This window comes from Notothenia rossii (genome assembly GCF_949606895.1).
Source record: "Notothenia rossii genome assembly, chromosome: 4".
In the NCBI taxonomy this organism is placed as follows: Eukaryota; Metazoa; Chordata; class Actinopteri; order Perciformes; family Nototheniidae; genus Notothenia; species Notothenia rossii.
This window is the reverse complement of record NC_136902.1, coordinates 50,199,179-50,222,736: the sequence shown is the minus strand read 5'-3', so window position 1 is coordinate 50,222,736 and position 23,558 is coordinate 50,199,179. Positions and strand designations below refer to the sequence as shown.

At 41.8% G+C, this 23,558-nt stretch overlaps 1 protein-coding gene across 1 annotated transcript in view; it reads left to right on the top strand.

Annotated features, from left to right (window-relative positions):
* rtel1 (regulator of telomere elongation helicase 1) overlaps positions 1–23,558 on the top strand; it is an 86,529-nt gene that overhangs the window by 11,859 nt on the left and 51,112 nt on the right. The window contains exons 12-20 of the mRNA XM_079673766.1: positions 11,420–11,460; positions 11,623–11,708; positions 11,823–11,900; positions 12,055–12,132; positions 13,279–13,425; positions 13,967–14,082; positions 14,810–14,933; positions 15,830–15,995; positions 16,093–16,250. Of these exons, the coding sequence (XP_079529892.1) occupies positions 11,420–11,460; positions 11,623–11,708; positions 11,823–11,900; positions 12,055–12,132; positions 13,279–13,425; positions 13,967–14,082; positions 14,810–14,933; positions 15,830–15,995; positions 16,093–16,250 (994 nt within the window). The remainder of the gene's footprint in view (positions 1–11,419; positions 11,461–11,622; positions 11,709–11,822; positions 11,901–12,054; positions 12,133–13,278; positions 13,426–13,966; positions 14,083–14,809; positions 14,934–15,829; positions 15,996–16,092; positions 16,251–23,558) is intronic.

Sequence of the window (23,558 nt, the reverse complement as noted above, 5' to 3'; positions counted from 1 at the left end):
AAAAAGAAAGACATTTGGAGAAGCTGGGTTAATGGGAACATGAGAGTACACAGGTATAGACAGAGAGAAGGAAGAAGTAAGATGTCCCCCAACAAACTAAGCCTATAGCAGCAAAACTAGGGGCTGAATCTGATCAGCCCTAACTATAAGCTTTATCAAAAAGGAAGGTCTTAAGCGCACTCTTAAAAACGGATAGGGTGTCTCTCGCCCGAACACAAACTGGAAGCTGATTCCACAAATGTGGAGCTTGATAAGAAAAGGCTCTGGCTCCCATTGTACTTTTAGAGATTCTAGGAACAACCAACAACCCTGCATTCTTGGAACGCAATGCCCTAGTAGGACAGTAGGGTATAATGAGTTCAAGGTAAGATGGCGCCTGCCCATTAAGGGCTTTGTAGGCGAGAAGAAGAATTTTAAATTCTATCCTGTGTTCTATAGGGAGCCAGTGTAAGGCAGCCAGAACAGGAGTAATGTGGTCCCTTTTCCTAACCCTGGTTAGTACACGTGCTGCAGCATTTTGAATCAGCTGAAGCAACTTAACTGACTTTTTGGTACACCCTGATAATAAAGAGTTACAATAATCCAGCATTGAAGTAACAAATGCATGGACTAGTTTCTCTGCATCGTTTTGAGGCAAGATATGCCTGATTTTTGCAATGTTATGTAGATGAAAGTAGGCGGTCCTTGAAATTTATTTTATGTGGGCGTTAAAGGACAAATCCTGATCGAATATAACACCAAGATTCCTTACAGTCTCAGTGGAGTCCAAATTAATGCCATCCATATTTAGTATATCTTTAGATGATTTGTTTCGTAGATTCTTCGGGCCAAGTACAATAACTTCAGTTTTGGTGTTTAACATCAAAAAGTTTAAGGTCATCCACGTTTTTAAGTCCTTGAGGAAGTCTTGAATTTGATTTGGGTGATTGGTTTCATCAGGCTTGATGGATAAATATAGTTGAGTATCATCCGCATAACAATGAAAATGTACAGAATGATTCCTTATGTCAGGTCCTCAGTGATGAGTCCATGTCAGGCCCTCAGTGATGTGGACCCCGAGGAACCTGAAGCTGCTGACTCTCCACCGTAGTCCCACTGATGGCGATGGGGGCGTGTCCCTCTCTCTGCTGCTTCGTCTAATCCACAATCAGCTCCTTGGTTGTGCTGACGTTGAGATGGAGGTTGTTTTCCTGGCACCAAGATGTCAGGTTTTCGACCTCCTCTCTGTACGCGTCTTGTCGCCGTCGGTGATCAGGCCGATGACGGTCGTGTCGTCAGCAAACTTCACGATGTTGTTGGAGCTGTGTGTGCCAGTGTTAATTTCGTCAAGAAAAACTATGACGAAAAATGTTTATCAACGACATTTTTTACATGACAAAGACAAGACGATGACGAGCTAAAAATAGATTATTGATAATAAAAACTATGATGAAATGTATATTTAGTTTTCGTTGACGGGACTAAGATGTTAATGGTGGACTATCGGACATTCAAAAAAGCAGGATATTTTCCCCCAATTGTCTATCTTGTCTGTCAAAATGCATCTTACGTTTCTAACTTGCAATATCACTATTTCCGCTCTCTTCACTCCAGAAGAGCGATCTCCCTGTGTATCTCTGTGTGCGGGGGCGGGGCCTAACAGACACGCTGCAGCGGCGTGCATACAGATTTTTAAGAGTAGTAGTACTTTTAAAAACCTTTACGATATTCATCCCTAGATATTACTAGGGATGGGAACGATTAATCGAATATTCGAAACTATTCAGGTTTTCGAATATGAGAATAATTTTTTTTTTGGGAGGGGTGCCTAAGTTGATTACATATTATCAAATGGAATAATTGAATGTATACGACAGCGCCATAGCTAAATGTGTTAGGTCTAAAGGTGTGTTTTGCTCCGCTCAACGGTCCCTCACAGCGGGCAGAGCTGCAGGTGCTGATCTCTCTCTCTCACGTCCGGTTAGACTTCACTCGTGTTTATGTCCAAATCCATCAGATCTAGCTAGTCACGATACTATACGATAACGATACGATACGATAATTCTTTATTGGTCAGATCAAGTCTGAAATTTGACTTGCGTCACAGCAGCTCCATGTCCAACATCAACAGACAAGTATCCAGACACAATACATGAAACACAAACAACAAACATTTAACATAACAGCACAATCAGTTGAGAGAAAACATGCTCAAAGAACCTTCAGCGTGCATTTGATCTGGGATTTAGCTCTGTATTTACTGTGAGGATTGACTGATGCACGAAGGAGTGCTTCAGTCTGACTTTATTGAATCGTGGGACCCTGTATCTCCGATTAGATGGTAGCAGTTCATATTCACTGTTCAGAACATGGTTTGGGTCAGAGATGATGTGGTTGGACAGCCTCACTAGGTTGTTATGATAGGCTGAGTCATAGAGTCTCTGACAGGGTTGACCAACAATCTTTGAGCAGATTTTTAACAGGTGGAGCAGTTTTGATTTTAAAGCTGCTGACAAAAATTTGTACCAGGTAGTATTGCAGTACTGCAGAATAGACATGATCACAGATGTAAAGAACAACAGAAGAATTTCTCTGCTCGCCCCAAAAGAGCTAAGACGGCGGAGAAAATAAGTTCTTTGTTTTGTCCTTTTGCACAGATATTCAATGTGATCCTTCAATGACAGCAGATGGTCAATCATTACACCCAAGTATTTGTATGAAGCTTGATTTCATCTGTATGGATGACAATGGGGACTTTATGGGAGTCAGATGGTGAGCCAAAAATGATTTCCTCAGTTTTCTTGGTGTTGATCTCAAGAGCATTGTTATCAGTCCACTCAACCACCTGATTTACAGCCTGTTGGTGCAGCTCAGGATCGTCTGTGTTACTGAGCAGAGATATTATTGCAGTATCATCAGAGTACTTAATGATGACTTGATTTGGTGTGTTGATACGACAATCATCAGTGTAGAGAGTAAAGAGCACAGTTGAACTCACGCAGCCCTGGGGGGCCCCTACATTGGTTGTGATGGCAGATGACAGGGTTTTGTTAACCTTCACAAGTTGCTCTCTACTAGTGAGGAAAGCAGCATACCAGTAAATAAGGTATGGATTTACTTCCATTTTGGCCATTTTTGACACCAAGATGTCTGCTTGTATTGTGTTGAATGCTGATGAGAAGTCTAGGAAGAGGGCTCTTGCATAGGTGTTGCATTTATCTAAACGTTTAGTGATGATGTGAACCAGAGTGGCCACAGCATCTTCCGTACCGCACCCTTGTTTATAGGCAAATTGGTATGGATCCAGTTTGTCTTGTGTTGTATTGATAAGAAATCAGAGCAGAATTCTTTCTAGTGATTTCATAATCACTGAGGTGAGGGCTATTGGTCTGTAGTCCTTATGTTCTTTTGGGCATGGAATTCTTGTTCTAGTTCTTGCTAATGATATGGATGCTGCCCCTCCCGACACGCAGATCACGCAGACTCCAACCTCATCTTATGCCCAAATTCCAGCTGAGAGGGTCTTCTCTACAGCTGGCCTGATTGTGAATCGCCTCTGCACACGCCTCTCCCCTGAGTAGACATGCTCATATTCTTAAAGAAGAATGAGTATTGAATGGCTGCATTCTGTGCATAAACCCTGTTATGGGTTCTGATCTCTGTTGTAATAGGGTTACGTTACCCTAACCAAGTGGTTCTCAAAGTGTGGGGCGTGCCCCCCCAGGAGGGCGCAGAGGCATGACAGGGGGGGCGCAAGAGACCAGGAGGAAAAATGGTTATTTAAAAAAAAAAAAAAAAAAAAAAAGGAAAATCATATTTTGAAAGATTATTGATGCTGGAACTGCTACCTCCGCGACCCGACCATGGATAAGCGGGAGAAGATGGATGGATGTATGGAAAAATTATTGATTCGAAAATAATATGATACAGTACTATTACGTCTGGGTCTCTGTGTTTCATTAAAGCTCGGCTCTGTGTGTGTGTGGAACGAGCCATTTTGTGTGCGTGCGCGAGGGAGAGAGAGAGAGAGAGTTTACCGGTACCGGAGATCGTTGATGTTAGCTTCTGGTGCTAGCGAGCTATGCTAACGGATATAAGGAGTTTTTTTCAACAACAAAGTGGAGGAGAGTCCTCTCCTGTCAGACTGAAAGACTCAGTGTGCTAAAGCAGTGTTTCCCAACCGGGGGTACGCCTACCCCTAGTGGTACGTGGGTGGTCCCCAGGGGGTACGTGAAAAGATTTTGAAAAGTAAAAAACAAAAAAAATTGATTTTAGATATTTTTTTATTAAATTTTTTACAGGAAAACTGTACCCAAATAATGAATAATGCATAATCTGAAATAATGTAACCAAAATTGGGGGCATTCAAATTAAGTAATAATTTGCCGGCTATATATTATTATTGGCGTGGCGTTCAGCTTCCCGCCGGACTGTCAGGTGTTACATCATCATCATCATTGTAGTGGCGCGCTGGTTTTCTTGCTAGCTAGCAAAATATCAACATCCTATCAAGTGAATGCGCTGGTGTTTATTGAGATCAACATTTCTGTTAACATAATCATTATGGATCTATGGCTGAGTCGAGCTGGTTCATCAAGAAACAACAGCACAGGTGATACTGCTGAATCAGGAGAACCCGTTCTCAAGAAAATGAAAACAGAGAAGTTGAAGAATCGTCAGTTTGGTGAACATTATGTGCTCTCCGGGTTTACGGTCACAACTACAGAGCCACCGCAGCCAATGTGATTCATCTGTGGCGACGTGCTTTCTAATAATAGCATGAAACCATCCCATTTACATCGGCACCTTAGTACTAGACATCCCGCCTGTGTGGGTAAGCCTGCAGAGTTTTTCCACCACAAGCTGGCTGAATTTAAGGGAAGCCAAGAAAAACTAAAGAAAGCGACATCGGTCTCAACCAAGGCCTTGGAGGCATCTTATGCCGTGTCGCTACTCGTTGCTAAATCGAAAAAGCCATTTACCATAGCCGAAGAGCTAATCTTGCCTGCTGCTATAATTCTCGCAGAAACTATGCTCGATAAGAAAGCAGCTGATGTCCTGAAGAAAGTGCCGTTGTCAAATAATATATAATAAATTGACATTATTGACCAAGTGGTGGAAAAAATGTAAAGCGTCTGGTACGTTCGCTTTGCAGTTGGACGAATCAACGGATGTCAGTGGGGAAGCACAACTGATTGCGTTTGTGCGTTACAAAGACACTTTGGAGATGAACGAGCACATTCTGTTTTGCAAGAAACTCACGGGGAGAACTACCGGACAGGACGTTTTTAACGTTATTGACAATTTTTTCTCTCAACACAAGCTCGGCTGGGATACCTCTCTGATATTTTCAGCAAACTCAACCAGCTGAATCTCTCTCTTCAAGGTAAAGACACAAATGTTCTTAGCTTGTATGACAAAGTGTGTGGATTCATGGAGAAGATCAAGCTCTGGCAGAGCAAATGTGAAAAAGGGGATACAAGTTGTTTCCTGCAGCTGAACGCATACATTGCTACTGGTGAATGTGACAGAGCTCCAATTGTGAAAATAGTACACACACATTTGTCCAAGCTCAAGAATGAGTTCAACTCCTACTTCCCTGATATTGACAAGAAGTCATCCACACTGGACTGGGTGCGTAATCCATTTGTGACGTGCATTAACAGCAGCATTCCCGCCAGACTGCAAGAAGACCTCATAGATGTGTCCTCAGATAGGAGCCTGAAGATGAGGTACTCAAGCACACCACTGACACAGTTCTGGCGTGGTATGGATAAGGAGTATCCTGAATTGGGGAAACATGCCCGGAATGAACTGTTGTCTTTTGGGTCCACATACCTGTGTGAGGTGACATTCTCCGCCATGACCCACATCAAGACTAAACACAGGAACAGACTCAACTTGGAGAATAACCGGGTCACAGCTGTTGCAACAATCTCCCCCAGACTCACAAAAATGATGAGGGAGAAACAGGCTCAAGTGTCACATTAATTGGTGAGTTACCTTACTTTTTTTTTTTTAAAGTCTTTAAACCAGGGGTGCCCACACTTTTTTGGCTGGTGAGCTACTTTTGAAATCACCAGCTAACCGAGGTCTACCAACCAAAAATAAAATCCCAAATTGCAAGGGTTGCTGAATAACACGTTTTATTTTTACATGGGATAACTACAATAGGGCTGCAACAAACGACTAATTTGATTATCGATTAATCTATAGATTAATGAAACGATTAATCGACTATTCGGACTACTACTGTGTGCCTTGCACAATTTCTCAAACGCTCTTATTTAGCCATCAACTTTTAGATTTAGTTTGAGGTTGTTTTAGGCATGTGGAAACTAACAATGAAGACAATAAAGATGAATACTTGATTCAAAAATACATATATTATTAAATTAACTTAACAAATTGTGAACAAAATGAACATTGCTTTTTATTTGAATTAAATAAATAATATTTCACATCAAAAGAAACAACAATGTTTTAACAAATCTTATTAAATAATCTGATGACAGAACTGGAAACAGAATAGCTGAAACTTTAACAAAATAAATAACTCAGTTACCTCTAATCATTAACCCATGTTTGTATAATGTAGTTAACTCCGTGTGTTGCTGCTAGCATACATAACACCTGACGTGGAAACGTTACTCGTGGATGGGGCTACAGAGCTACTCGAAAGACAGTCGAAACCGGTGCATTCCGCCGTCTGAATGTGGTGCACTTTTGCTAAATGTTTAGACAAATTGCTCGTGTTACCGCCCTTACATGCTAAACACTTTTGGTGACGAGCATTGTCCACCTCAAGACGGGTAACATGTAACCACACCTTGGAGCGCTTCTCTCCACCATCTCCTCCGTGTGTTGCTGCATGTAGCAGATGCGTGTGTGTAAACTGCCCCGCCCCCTTGCAAACAGACGGGGGAGAGAGAGATCTCTTCTGGATTGGAAAGATAGAAAATACACCGACCATAGACGCATTTGTTTGTCTTTTAGCATGTTAGAAACGAGTTGGCGACACTAAGACTAAGAGATAATGTTTGTGTAGCAATAATACATGACCTTTCTCTTTCTCAACTCGCTACTCGGAGGGAAGTCGCTGTCATATGCCTTGTGAACACTCCGATAATGCCTCTCCACGTTACCTTTCTTTGGCAGAGCGACGCTTGCTTTACAAATAAGGCAAATAACCTTTGAATGTGACATCACAAAAAAAGATTCTCCCTCCCATTCTGTGTGGAAGTGGTATGTCTTTAGCTTTTTGCTCGTTCCCGCACTCATTTTGTTGTTTGTCTCTCCCGGCACTTGACTGATTTTGTATCGCTGTGCATTCTGTGTTAACAGACTGGAAAGCAATAGGTCGCTTTTTCTGTCAATCAAGTCAACTCCTGAATTAAGTGGCAGGGAGGCCAAAGGAGGAGGGATCAAAAGCTGTTTTGTCTATTTTAACGGAGCTGGATTTTTTTAAATTTATGAATGACTTGCGATCTACCAGCATTGCCCCCGCGGTCGACGTACTGGGCACCTCTGCTTTAAACAATGGCTATTATAATGTATATGATTAGTTATGATTGAATATGATTTAAGTGTCACATTAATTGTCGCATTGGGTCACACAGACAAAAATATCCTCCTCTTCTCTATCTCTCCTCGTCACTTCTCTCCTTCTTCCACTCCCAGGTTTCACCTTAGCCACACACACACACACACACACACACACACACGCGCGCACACACACACACACACACACACGCGCGCACACACACACACACACACACACACACACACACACACACACACACACACACACACACACACACACACACTTGATTATTACGGTATATGGTTATTATATCCCTCTCACATTTTTCTCATCTTTTTAAATTCAGATCTAATTCTATATTTCTTTCTTTCTGCTATTACCCTGCCCATACCTATACCCCCCTCCCCCATGCTGCTATGACACCCACATTTACCCAAGGGGATCAATAAAGGAATATCTCATCTGATTGTATCATATCGTATCGCATCGTATCTCATCTCATCTCATCTCATCTTATCTTAGTTTTGTAGCAGATTCTTCAGTGCTTTGTTAACTTAATGTTACAATGGGAATGAAGTGATGATGTCAGACCTCAGAACTAAAGCTTTACTTCAATAAACTGCCAACCTGTGTGACCATGTGACTTTATCCAGGTCATCCACACACACACACACACACACACACACACACACACACACACACACACACACACACACACACACACACACACACACACAGCCGGTCTGCCACAATATATAGACTATTAATATATCCTGGGGATCACCATGATTGATTGCGTAGTAGGGGGTACTTTAGGTTGGCTTGAAATGCTTTGGGGGTACAGTACTCAAAAAAGGTTGGGAACCACTGAGCTAAAGGACTCTCTGTGTTATCTCAGTGGGTCTCAAACGTTTTGGTCACCATTAATGTAAACAATTATTTCCGAGGCACACGTTTATATGATCATTATAGTTATAAAAAAATAAGAGAATCAATTAAAGACAGGTACGAAATACTATATGACATTAAACAATGAATAAAGTTTAAAAGGGGAGTGATTTGTAAAATATCCATAAAGAAATAGTAAATCTGTTTACAGTTCTGTGTTGAGAGATGTATCCATAGATCTCTTCATTTTGCTCTCAAAGTGCACCAGATTGATGCTTTTAACTTCAATATTTAAAAATCTTCCCGGGGGAGCTTGCCCCAGGACCCCCCTATGTGAGATCCACACACCACCTATAAAAATAGCACTTTAACCCTGCTTACACCTATATGCCGTGAGCTGATTATCGAGCCTTCATTGTAACAGTCGCGGGTACACTGTGTATATGCGTGGGGATTGTTGCAGTAGAAAATTCCACTGTAGCGACCGGCGCATTAATGGGAAACCCTAAATGTTTGAGCACCCTCTATGAAACGTCAAGCTACCCCACAGCAACCCCAAAATAAATCTCTGGCGCCGCCACTGAGCCTGACAATTTGTGTTGGGGGGGCCCGACTTTTTTTTTTCTCCAAAGGGGGGGCCTGACAGAAAAAGTTTGAGAACCACTGCCCTAGCCCGTTAGGTACCACAATCCCTCTTTCATTTAAAAACCAAGTTATGTTTTAAGCATGAAAGCTGTAGGCCTATAGCTGTCAACTGTTCAAACTGTGATCACCAATTCAATACATTTGACAAATTCGACTTGTTTTCTATACTTATTTGAACATGTATTTATTTATCTTTCAAAATTAAATCTTTATTTTTTTCTTTTTTTCAAACTTCTTTTTCCAAACTATTATTATTTTTTTATAGGATATGTACATTTCGGTTAATCGGTTAACCGTTTTTTTGGGGGTCGAATATACATTTGCTTTCAAATTCCCATCCCTAGATATTACACAAGTAAAGTGTTAAAGGGTGAAATGTTGTTTTACGAATTTGAGAAACCTTGATTTGCCGAACTGAATTGGAGAGAATTTTTTTTGACTAAAATGTAAAGATTTTTCATCGACTAAAACGTTTTGAGTTTTCATCGACTAAAACTAGACTAAAATTATGAAGGATAAAAAGGACTAAAATGTGGGTTGTGTGGGTTAACCCTTTTAAACGATTTGCACACATCTGCCCTGTCTAAAACAAAAGGGCAGAGCTCCTGATCCTCTGCCTCCACAGCCTGGCTGTTCTCAAATCGTGCAAAAAAACAGTTCAGCTCATCTAGGAGAGATGCGAACGCAGACACTCCCGCAGCACCCATATGCTCCTTTGTAGTCTGTCATTGTTCTTAGTCCCGCCCACATGTTCCGGGTGTTACAGCCTTTGAAGTCAGATTCCACCTTGTCTCTGTATTGTCTCTTTGCACTGCTGATTGCTCTCCGGAGATCATACTTAGATTTCCTGTACTCCTCCAAATCTCCAGCTCTGTGAGCGCTTCCAGCTTGGTATGCACCTCGCCGTTTATCCTGGGCTTTTGATTTGGGAATGTTCGTACATTAACCTTCGGTACCACGTCATCGATGCATTTCCCAATGTAGCAGATGACCTTGTCCGTATCGGTGTTGATATTGTTGTCCTCAAACACACTCCAGTCCGTAGCTTCGAAGCAGTGCTGCAGAGCTGAGTCTGACTCCTCACTCCAGCGCTGTACAGTCCGGTCTGTCCCGTTTCAGTTTCTGCTTGTAAGCAGGCAGCAGCAGCAGCAGCAGCAGCAGCAGCAGTAAAGAGATGTACTCTGATTTGTCGAATGGAGGGCGAGGGAGAGCTTTATATCAGTTTCGGAAAGGGGAAGAAACATGGTCCAGTGTATTTCCGCCGCGCGTCGGGCAGCTGATGTGTTGAAAGTACCGCGGCAGAACTTTCTTCATATTGGCGGTGTTAAATCCCCGGCCACAACGAACGCCGCCTCTGGCCGTGAAGTCTCCGTCCTGCCAATTACTCCAAACAGCTCGCCCAGTTCTGTCTTGTTGTCAGCGTGTGGCGGAATGTACACTGCTGTTATCACAACAGATGAAAATTATCTTGGCAAATGAAAAGCCCAGTATGTGATCATGAGGTGCTCTAAATGAGGGGAACAGTCCGAAATAAATAATCTCCACATCTGTGCACCAGTCATTGTTTATCATGACGCACACACCATCTCCCTTGCTTCTCTCTGAATTAGCAGTCCGATCCTGGCGAAATATAGAGAAGCCGTCAGGAACAATGGCGGAGTTGAGCCAAGTCTCCGTGAAAATGAACACGTTACAGTTCTTAATTTCCCGTTGAAAAGCAATCCTGCTTCTGAGTTCATCTAGCTTATTTTCCAATCGATTGAGCCAGAAGAATACTCGTAAGAGGGGGTCAGTTTTCACGTTTCCTCAGCCTTACTAGGAGCCCGGCCTGGGACCCTCGCTTTGTCTTCCTCCTGCGTCTCTCAGGTAGGACAGCAGCAGGCAGCCATGGCGGGTCTCCATATCTTATTCTATTTACATGTGTATGGACGGACTCCTGCATGTACTTGGTCACTTACAACACTCTCTGCATTATTTGGCTTATTTTCATTATTTACTTTCCTGACATCACATGTATATAGTTTACTTTATCTTCACCTGCATTACTTGGTCTGCAACATAACCTGCACTATTCTATTCTACTCTTCTTGCACTATTTTAATCATCTTTCAAAATGTATTTTATTGTTTTATGTCCTATATATATTATGTTGCATTATTGGAGGAGCTCTGGACTTAAGCTGTTCATTGCATATCTACACTGTAGCTGTGCATATGACAATAAAGCCCTTGAATCTTGAATCTGACACAAGATCCAGTTTTTATTCCTGTAGCTCCTGTGATTAATGTTACTCTACAGATAATTGACTTTCTTGTTGGAACAATGTGACCTAAATAAAATGAATTCTTTTTTATTCCTTGACAGATTTATTCCTGAAAACATGTCATCTTTAGGCAAAACAGTTGGTAAGATTAAGCACTATAGGCAACATTTATTAAGCACCATCCTTGTTTGCATGTCTCTAAACAGTACATATTATTTAAAAAGAAATAATAGCAATCCCATCATTTGTATTTGTGCCCGTAGTATGGGATTCCTCATCCTCACATGATGTGTTCTCTCCTCAGCTAACCTGAGCCGAGTGGTTCCTCATGGCCTCCTGGTGTTCTTTCCATCCTTCTCTGTGATGGAAAAAACCCTGGACTTCTGGAGAGTATGTGGGAATTCAGAACATCCTCTCACTGTTATTATATTTGTTGATTTAATTGTTAGAGCTGAAATGAGTGTTTCCTTGTGGGATCATGTTCAGTGTGTTTGCCCCCCCCAGGCTAACGGACATGCAGATCGCATTGAGACTGTAAAGCCCATGTTTGTTGAACCTAGAGGAAAGGGCACCTTTAATGAGGTGAGTGTGCTTTAATGAAATATTCAGAGGAGTATTTCTAGGGTTCCTCAAAGAAACCTTGAAGAAGCAGCAACTTCCCCTGAGCTGGTCCTGACAGATTTCTTTACAGGTCTGTCAGTTTGAGAGCTGATCTCTTCTCTCCTACTATTCTCAGGTTATGGACGGATATTACAACAAAGTCAATGATCCATCATCCAAAGGGGGAAGCTTTTTCGCTGTGTGTCGAGGAAAGGTGAGGCCAATGAGTCCGGAGAGCTGGAAAAGTTCTGAAATGATTTGAAAAATACAGTTTATCCTTTTAGTCTTCTAAAGGTCGGACGGGTACATTCACATTATTCATAAAATAAAGTTTATATTGACCTAAATGTACCATGGTCTTCTACAAACTTTAAAATCGTAACCTATGGTTAATGACAATAAATCCGCTTTAATAATAAACACTAGTCCTTTCATTTCTGAAAGAAATATGTCAGGCACAGATTCCTATATATTGACATGGATTTATTTTAGAGTAATTTTCATCATATCACATATAGTAAGTATACACAAACGCTTCCCTCTCACACCTAGGGTGACCAGGTGCCAACAGGCCACATGTGGGACAAAGAGTATATTTTTGAGGGACAATTTAGGACATGTTACTGCGATGCACAGGACTGTTTGCACAAACAGTGCAAGTGAAAGACTTACATTTATCTGGTTTGAATGGATTCTTTTGCAATATGTGAGTTGAATTACATTGTGTTCACCTGCATGTGTGATTGAAAAAAACGTAATTAAAAACTCTCTGGGAATCGCCCTCCAATAGTTGAACATATTTCCAAAATGTGTTGATTGATTGACATCACAGCTAATGGTGCGTTGCCCTCTGTTGCTTTCTAAACAGCCACTGGATAAATACTCTGTTCGCCAGCTCATGGAGTCCTGTTGTGAACCTGGACATGTTGAGGACCCTAAAGTGTTATGATAGAAATGTATAGTAGGGTCTCCACTCCCCAGCACATAGAAACTGCCGGATGCTAACCTGCATTTGTTGGGCAATTGGCATAATTTGCGGATATTATGCTATAATTAGCATTTTAGTTTATGTCGCCAATAGTAAAACAAATATTTGAATGATTTGGACAGTTTTGGAGTGGTTCTGTTGTTATTGAGGATGCTGAATCCATTCAAGGTCAACAACAACATTTATGGGTTCACAGTAGTGGCAATGAGGCTAAAAAACCAAGTTTTAAAAGGGCAACTGTCAATCAAATTAGGGACGTTGTCTCAATTTGTGGGATATGGGGGAATTGATCAAATGATGTGCAGTCCAGCACAAAGCAGGACACCTGGTCACCCTACGCACACCATGTCTGTAAATGTGTTCCTGTGCCAGGCGAGTGAGGGTCTGGATTTTGCAGACACGTTTGGTCGGGGTGTGGTCATCACTGGCCTTCCTTTCCCCCCGAGGATGGACCCTCGAGTCGTCCTGAAGATGCAGTTCCTGGATGAGATGTGTCGGAAGAAAGCTCCTGGGGTGAAGGTGAGTGTTAGAAAAATATTACTCGTCACCGGCTTGAATTTCAATATCAGGATACATGTATTTATCATCCTTGCAAGAATGGAAGTAGTAGTCATCACATACAGGTTGCATGGGACAAATAGTTTCCAGAACAGTGTCCTTCACATGCTTTTATACAAGAGAGTGTTACAGTCACAAGATGCAGAAATACCAGTTCAAAGCAGTAATAGTAGTAAGCCTAAAACAGTCCTGATGCTCTTCTAGGTAATCACAGCTACAGTTGGGATACCTTTGTTATCATGTGGACTCTGATATTAGAAGAGTACATTGTGTGTGTGTGTGTGTGTGTGTGTGTGTGTGTGTGTGTGTGTGTGTGTGTGTGTGTGTGTGTGTGTGTGTGTGTGTGTGTGTGTGTGTGTGTGTGTGTGTGTGTGTGTGTGTGTGTGTGTGTGTGTGTGTGTGTGTGTGTGTGTGTGTGTGTGTGTGTGTGTGTGTGTGTGTGTGTGTGTGTGTGTGTGTGTGTGTGTGTGTGTGTGTGTGTGTGTGTGTGTGTGTGTGTCAGTACCTGTCTGGGCAGGAGTGGTACAGCCAGCAGGCTTTCAGAGCTGTGAACCAGGCCATTGGCAGAGTCATTCGCCACAAGGACGACTACGGAGCCATCCTGCTGTGTGATCAGAGGTCAGACACACATCACTTAACACAGTCGATCTGTACACCTAAAACATTAATTTAGTTGATTGATCAAAAGAAAAAGAAATCTGCAGATCAAGAAATATTTTGTTAAAATGCCAAACATTAACTAGTTTGCTCTTTTCAGTTGTGATGGTTTCCTGCTTTCCCTGTACACTACATACAGTATGTTGGTTTTCCGCTGTTGGTCAGACCCTAACCCAAACACAGGGTCAACAATTCAGCCACAGTTTTTAAAATAATAATTGCCTAAGATCACCAATTTCCTGACCTGATATTTTGATCAAAAAATTGTTTTAAATATTTGGCATGGCAGGCGCTGTCTAGTAATTGGATATATATTTAATTATAGTTGACACTAGGAGGCCAGACAGCAGATATGTCCACTGTCTGAAGTCCATCTGTGCAGCTGCCTGATCCACAGAGTCCTGCGGTCTCATACATTATTGATGCTACAGTACTATGATGTCACCAATGTTTCACTTACAGTGAGAAGCAGTAGAGAGACAAACCCCATAACTATAACGCTCATGGTTCATGACAGAGGTGTAAACAATGAAATAAATCATCGCTGACTTCTATTCACTTGCTTCACTTTCACGATCCTGGTTTAGACCCCTCAAATAGAATTTTAGCAGAAATCCTAGCTTGATTGTAGCCGAGCCCATGTTTGGTGTGAGGGACATGATATAGAATAACTTGATCTTCCCCACAGGTTTAAAAGCTCTAATGCACGGGCCCAGCTTCCCTCCTGGGTCAGGCCTTACGTGCGTGTGTACAGCAGCTTTGGGAATGTGATCCGAGACCTGTCCCAGTTCTTCAGGGTGGCCCAGAAACTGGTAGGTTTCTCAGTCTTCAGTTAACAAGGATGCTACCATTGCTTGCATTGACTTTGTTGGTCTTACATTTAAAAGCTTTGTGATGTCTGATGTGAGTGCAGTACACTGTAACTCACTAACTTCTGTTTGTATTTAGGGGATGAAAGCATAAACAATATGTACTTATATATTCATAAAGAATAATAGCAGAAATCAGGATATTGTAGGTAAAATCCTCAAATACAAATCCATGTCAAATCCATGTCAAATCCTGCTTTAAATTCTGTTGCTATAGCAACCACAGCAAAAATGCATTAGCGTAGTAGTGATCAATTATATACTACTGCAACAGGAGATTACTCGTAAAGTAGAATCTCAAATTTGACTTTTCATACCCAAGCTTAATGGACTACTCACATTATTATTACAATATCCCCTCCCCACCCCCCCTAATTTTGGTCTCAATAATACAGCTGTAAAGTTGTGTGCGTCATGTATGGTTGCAAAGCTGTCACACTCGAAGATGTGTCCACAGACACACACAAACATACTAACCCGCAGAGTCACAAGGTGAAAGCAGTACCTGTGTGGCTGTCATGGCTGCCATCATCAAACCTTTTATTTTTTATATTACCATATTTTATTCAATATGTTCCTTTTTAGATATATTTTATTTATTTTATTAGTTTCTACTTATAGCTTTGTGAAGCACCTTGAGATGACGTTGTCTTTAAAGTGTGCTATATAAATCAAATGTATTATTATTATTATTATTATTATTATTTATCATTCCACGTAGATAGACTCTACCCCACTGCCACTGTGTGATATCACAGCACATGTATATATACGTACTCTGAGTGGAGTCCAATGCAGTTTGTCAGCTTATATTGACTGTCTGTGTTTGACTGTGCCAGAGGCCTGTGGCAGAGAAGAAGGGTGCAGCAGAGAGCTGTGAGGCAGTGTGTCTATCAGCCCCTCTGTCCTCCTGCTCCACTTCCTGCTCACCATCCCAAAGCTCCATCACCCAGAAGGCCAAGGTGCTGGACGCCCACCTCCCCAGCCTGAAGAGGAGGAGACTGAGTGAGTACAGAGATAAAGGCAGAGCTGCTTAAAACCCCAGTGGAAAGGTGAGTCCTTCACTGACCTGATACTCCTCTGGCGTCTGCTCTCTGATCAGATGACCACTCTGGAGCCGCTGGGATGGCCAGGATCTGTGTGGAGTATGAGTGTGAGCTGCAGGAGAGTCAGAGGAGGCCCGCCAACCTGCTGGATGCTCTGGAGCGGGGGGACCACCACAGTGGGGAGGATGAGGGTGCTGCTGTGGGAGAAGAGAAGGTACTGTACTGCTCTGTGAATTTACAGAGAGACGCTTTTTGCAAAAATCAAGACCTGATGAAAGCCAGATATAATACATGTGTGGTACAATCAGTGTTGGGGGTAATGTGCTACAAGTAACGCAGATTACATTTTTGTCTGTAACGTTTAATGTAACGTGGTTCTGTTGACAACAGCAGTAATCACATTACAGTTACTTAGCACGAAATGATCTCGTTACTCGCGTTACTTTAAGGCAGGGGTGTCCAAACTGTGGCCCTGGGTCCATATTAATTGGCCCTCAGCTAATTCTAAAAGTATAATGGAATATGACCCACACATGAAACTTGTGCTTGAGTTATAATGTACCTCTTCAATATATATCTAAACATATATTACACAGTATTCATGTGTTAATAAGCATCGGGGAGGAAATGTTGCCTGTTTCCACAGTGGAATCGCCACCTTTCCAAAACATGTTGAGTAAGATACAGGTAACTGGCGGGCCCCATCAGACAGGAAGACTTGAAGCTACCTGTATGACGGTAGATATGGTGCAAAATGCGAGAGCTTGTAAAACCTGATGTGAGCACTTGCAGAAAAGAAATCTGAGCTTGTGTGCATAAATTTAGACTTGTATAAAATATCCACGTAACTGTGAACCAAATTTGAAGTTTTGTAGCTTGTAGGAAAAAAATGAACTTAGTGATGACATGTTCACTTGCAGAAAAATAAATATTTTTTAAATATATTTTCCATTACAACTGCAACTTGGTTATTAGAACCTCTCAAATCAGTCATTACAACTTCACGAATCTGCTCTGTGGCAGTATAAATCGGGGAATCTGCGGCCTTGACTTTTGCTATACTTCTTGCAATGAATGTGTCGCTAAAGTGTGTGGTTGCGTTCTAGTCACTTTGCTCAGCGCTACTGCTTATTTACTACTACTTGTATTTGCCGTAGGACTACCATGGCTCAACGCTAACTTTTAAAAGTGGCTGCCAGGCTGGCAACCAGGCATCAGCTTTTGGTTTCCAAAACTGAAAATACGGTTGCCATTTTCAGTCACCTTATATTTTAAATAATTAAGATACTATACAGTTACACAAAATAATGTTCAAATGCTTTACAATAAGTAATTAACACAATTATTTAGTAGTAAACTTGTCCACCCTCAATTGCTGGTATACAAAATACCAGTAGTGCAGCTGTTGTCATGTTCTTCACAGATCCCTCACAAATGAATTGAGCAAGTCACTAGTTTCTTGATCATCCGTTCTCTCCCTTTCAAATGTGGTTTTTCTTGACCTTTGTGCTGACCCCCACCATAGACCCATTGGCCCTTCAGCATTGTAGTCTTGGATTGGCCAGACTAATACATTTCTAATGTTAAATAAATGAAAACCATTCACAGCTAAGAATTAGATATTAATTATTAATGCTGTAAATTACCTTTAATATGTCTAACTATATTTAAAATGTGTTACCTTTTTATAGAAGTGATTATATTTGTATGCCAATATTTTCCTCTGGTAAAGTTTCGTTTAGCACTTTTATTTTGGTAGTAATAAGATCAGGACTCTTGTTTTGAAGGATCTTTTACCGGAAGTGAATGGACAAAGGAGCAGAATGTACATATTTCGCCTCCCAAGACTTTACACATTTCCTCTTTGCTTTTCGTTCAGGTTTACCTTGCGCTTTATCAGTTGAATCACTTTGAACATTCGTTTGAGATGTTGACGGGTTGGCCGAACTTTTTACCCCACAGTCAATCAACTTAACCTGTTAAACCCCAAGGACCCCCTCGGCGAGTCCTTTTTTTTTTTTCAGGACAGTGTGTCTCAGGGGATCTTAATATGTTTAAGAACCTATTAATGTGTTATTACGGTGGCCCTGAAGTGCAAGACACCACAGCATTTCAGAAAACGCCGCAGCATTTCAGAAAACGCCACAGCATTTCCGAAAACACTACAGCATTTCACAAAACGCCACAGCATTTCAGAAAACGCCGCAGCATTTCAGAAAACACAACAGCATTTCAGGAAACACCACAGCATTTCAGAAAACGCCGCAGCATTTCAGAAAACGCCGCAGCATTTCACAGAACGCCACAGCATTTCCGAAAACACCACAGCATTTCACATTGGACGGAAAGGGTATTCCTTTAGGGCAGTGGTCACCAACCTTTTTAAGCCCAAGATCACCGACCTCGGCATAGGTCAGGGGTCTGCAACCTTTTTGACCAAAAGAGCCATTTTGCTCCTTTTTCCAAAACATGTTTTTGTCTGGAGCCGCAAAACATATTTCATAGCTTGATAGCTAATGAAGTTGTATTTATTGTTATATCAGACAAAAACTATATTTTTTTTGCATTTATTAGGCTATTTATTACATTATATAAAACTGTTAACCTCTAATAAGAAACAAAGAACTCCTATAAGGAGAATTAGAAATAATACACAGGCCTACTTTCAAATAAATTAAACACAGCACTTGAGGAGTCATCTGCATATTTGAAGGGAAAAAAAATATTATTAAAATGGGCCCACTTTGAAATAAATAAAACATATAGCTGCACCCTAAAAAGAGTTAAAGGTAGGGTCAGAGGCGCGGGAAGGTATTTTGAGTGGGTGTGCTGATGTGCTGGACTCCAGTGAACACTATTACGGGCACTATAGAGCACGCACAAAAAAACTCCCCACACGCAAACACACAGTACACCCGCGACTGTTACAATGAAGGCTCGATAATCAGCTCACGGCATATAGGCAGCAGGGGTAAAGTGCTATTTTTTACGAGTGGGGAGCGGACCTCACCTCCTCTAGGGGGGTCCGGGGGGATGCTCCCCCGGGAAGATTTTTTTTTAATATTGAAGTTAAAAGCATCAATCTGGGGCACTTTGAGAGCAACATTAAAAGATCTATGGATACATCTCTCAACAACAAGATGAAACACAACTGTAATCAGATGTTCTTTTTCTTTATGGATATTTTACAAATCACTCCCCTTTCAAACTGTATTCTTGTTTTACTGCCATATAGTATTTCATAACTGTTTTTCCTTTATTCTCTTATTTTTTTTATAACTATAATGATCATATGAAGGTGTGCCGCGGAAATAATCTTTTGAATCATTTTTGACCAAACCGTTTGAGACCCACTGAGATAACTTAGACTAAAGTTAACTATCTAAACACTCAGAGAGTCCTTTAGCTCACCTGAGCCTCTCAGTCTGAGAAGAGAGCTCTCCTCCAGCTTGTTGTGGAACAAACAGCTCCGGATGTCCGTTAGTGCAGCTAGCTAACCAGATGCTAACAACACGGTCCCTGCTGCTGGCACCGGTCCCTCTCTCTCTCCCCCTCTCTCACACACACTAAATGCGCTATTTCCGCACACACAGAGCCGCAAGCTTGAATGACACAAGCACACTTTTATTTCCATGCAACTCTCTGATTGGTCTGGTGTCTTGCCTCTGTTGCATTCACTGAATACGGGAAATTACAGTCCTGCCATCCTTTCTAGTGTCTTGATGAGGTTCACGTAAAGCACGGTTAATGTATTATATTATTGAGGTAGAATTGTCCGGGGCTACAGAAAAAACATTCGGGGCAGGCCAAAATATTATTTTACCAACAATGTGGAATTTATTGGCTACATATTACACAGATTATGCACAGCGGGAGCAGCAATAACCGTCAAATAATAATTCAGACAGGGGAGCTCCGCACCCCCTGCCTGCCGCTAGGGGGTGCTGCAGCGCCCTCAGCACCCCCCTTCCCGCGCCCATGGGTAGGGTAGGTAAGAATGGAGAAACCAGCTCGAGTGCGCTAGAATTTGAAAATACACAACCGGAACAAATATGCCTCTTCCTTCAGACTTTCTCACAGAGTCCCTCCTCCAACACACACGAACGCGCACATGACCAATGAGGGCACGAGATAAGTTTGTGCACAGATGGAAGGCTGACAGGCAGGTAGGCCATCCAATCATTTTAGCCCGGCTGGCTAAAATGATTGGTCGTGCTTTTTACAGCGCTACGGCTTCCACAGATTCATTTGTTTATGTATTTATTGTCAAAGCATTTAATATATTCATTGCTATCGGGATGTTAAGAGCATTCCATGGAATATAACAAAAACTGTTTTCTGAAATAAATGACATACCCCATTGAATTATGACTGAAGATCGTCAGCTGTCTTCCTCTCCCGTGTTGTTCCTCGACACCTAAAGGCTGCAGCACCGTTGACAACTTCTCTCCACATATCAAACATACCGGTAAACCAGCATCGTTTGCTGTGAAAGCATATAACTCTGTCCGCACAGAGTTAAATCCTGTGTTCCTCCGGTACTTTTCTTTGATTTATCCATAGTTCGCTCATCGAGCCGGGGGTCAGGTTATTCGCCTCCAAGAAAAGGCGCTCGCGCGGGACCGTAGCAGGATGTGACGCATATTTTAGTTGACCTAATTAAAACCGTTTTGTTTTTTATTTATGTGTCACAGTATCACCTCAAAATACAAGATACGAAACATTATCAACCATGCAACAAAATATAAATAGTCCTACAAATACTTTTATTTTATTTCCTTCTTATTTTTGTCTAAACTCAAGGGAGCTAGAGCACAGGGCTTGCCGCGGGTTGCCGACCCCTGGCCTAGGTGAAAGGCGAGATCTACCTATTGCAGAATTGAGTGAAAAAGACGGCCCAGACAATGCTTCCAATTTGAGGCCTTTTATATAGGCTAATTGCATCTGAATTACTGTTAAAATGAAGGCTCCATAATCAGCTCATTTTTTTTTAAATATTGAAGTTGAAAGCATCAATCTGGTGCACTTTGAGAGCAACATGAAGAGATCTATGGATACCTCTCTCAGCACCCATATGAAACAGAACTGTAAACAGATTTTCTTTTTCTTTATGGATATTTTACAAATCACTCTCCTTTTAAACTCTATTCTTGTTTTACTGCCATATAGTAGGCTATTTCATACATGTTTTTCATTTATTCTCTTATTGTTTGTATAACTATAATGATCATATGAAGGTGTGCCGCGGAAATAATCTTTGTGACAAAACTGTTCTAAACACTCAGAGTCCTTTAGCTCACCTGAGCCCCTCAGTCTGACAGGAGAGGACTCACCTCCAGCTTGTTGTGGAAACAGCTCCTTATGTCCGTTAGTGCAGTTAGCTAACCAGATACTAACATCAAGGTCCCCGCTAGCACCGGTCCCTCTCTCTCCCTCTCTCTCTCCCTCTCTCTCCCCCTCTCTCTCTCCCTCTCTCTCTCCCACACTAAATGCGCTATTGCCACACACACACAGAGCCGAGCTTGAAGGACACAAGCACACGTGTATTTCCATGCAACTCTCTGATTGATCTGGTGTCTTGCCTCTGTTGCGTTCACTGAACACGGGAAATTACAGTCCTGCCGGTTGTCATGATGAGGTTCTCGTAAAGCACGGTTAATGTATTATATTATTGAGGTGTCTCAAATATACGTCAATCAAGTGGCACCTGCTAACGGGGTGGTGGATGATATGTTTACATCTAAAAACGTATTTTTCGAACATTATTATGTTAATTTTATTTTTCTTTCTTTTGTTACTTTTTTTTTTAACGGTCCGCGATCTACCCGCACCACACTCGCGATCGAACGGTCGATCGTGATCGACTGGTTGGCGACTACTGCTTTAGGGAGAACACTTCTTGTTTGTGATTGGACAGAGCCAGCCGGAGAAGCACTGCTGTGATTGGTTGTTTTTGCTGCCAGTCAAGAAATGACGCTTCGTGATTGGTCAACGCCCGACAGCGCAATATGTCCCAACCATGGTCCCAACACATTAGCCGTTAGCACAAACTCAGAGCTCACAGCTCCTCATATCTGTTCAGAAACTGGACACAAGTTAAACATGTACAAACCACAGACTGTCTATGTCATGGCGAATACAGTCGCTGCTTTATTTATGTCTGTATGACGTTGTTGTGAGTGTGTACGGAGCAGCTACAGGTTAGTTTAGCCTAATGGATCCGATTCCATTCAGAAAACACGCATTTTAAAAGCTTTTCACCTGCCGTCTTGTCTGCAGACTTGTCAAAGCCTTAATTCATGGTTTTTACTAACCGTTATCAGTATGTAGTTACTTCGGCATCACTTTGAAACGTGTATTACAATTACATCAAATATGTTCATTTGGTTGTAGTTGGTATCTCCATAGGATTTACATGGAGATACGCCCCGCCCCCTCTCCAGCGCGTCTTGTTTGAATGACAGGAGCAAACACAGCTGACAGCCGCGGTGAAACTTGAGCGATTAGAGCGATGCGAATATTGGGTAGTCTACCATAGTATTTACATGGAGATAAGCCCCTTAAAAACCATGAATTAATAAAGCATTAATTCTGTGTTTACTCCTGTCATTCAAACAAGACGCTGGAGAGGGGGCGGGGCGTATCTCCATGTAAATCCTATCGGGATTGGATCCATCAGGCTAAACTAACCTGTAGCTGCTCCGTCCACACTCACAACAACGTCATACAGACATAAATAAAGCAGCGACTGTATTCGCCATGACATAGACAGTCTGTGGTTTGTATATGTTTAAGTTTTGTCCAGTTTCTGAACAGATATAAGGAGCTGTGAGCTCTGAGTGTGTGCTAACAGCTGATGTGTTGGGCCAAGCGTCATTTCTTGACTGGCAGCAAAAACAACCAATCACAGCAGTGCTTCTCTGGCTGGCTCTGTCCAATCACAAACAAGAAGTGTTCTCCCTAAGGAATACCCTTTAAGTCCAATGTGAAATACTGTGGTGTTTTGTGAAATGCTGTGGTGTTTTGTGAAATGCTGCGGCGTTTTGTGAAATGCTGCGGCGTTTTGTGAAATGCTGTTGTGTTTTGTGAAATGCTGTTGTGTTTTGTGAAATGCTGTTGTGTTTTGTGAAATGCTGTTGTGTTTTGTGAAATGCTGTGGCGTTTTGTGAAATGCTGTGGCGATTTGTGAAATGCTGTGGTGTCTTGCACTTCAGGGCCACCGTATGTTATACCAGATTAACGGGAATAATCTCAGCTAATTGACGATGCAAACCATTTTTACCAAAACAAAAAACAAGTCTCATAAGAAGCATCTAAATGACCCCTGAGCGAAAAATGCTAACCCACTTTGGCACAAAACTCAAGATAAAAGATACCCTTATTACTTATCGTAGCTGCACAGACAAGATATCCGATTAAAGCTGAGTCTCCACAGATTATTTAGGTATATAGTATCATCACTGAGTGATCCGAACTCGCTACAGGGGAAGCAAACTCAGACATTACAACACCAACCTTTACG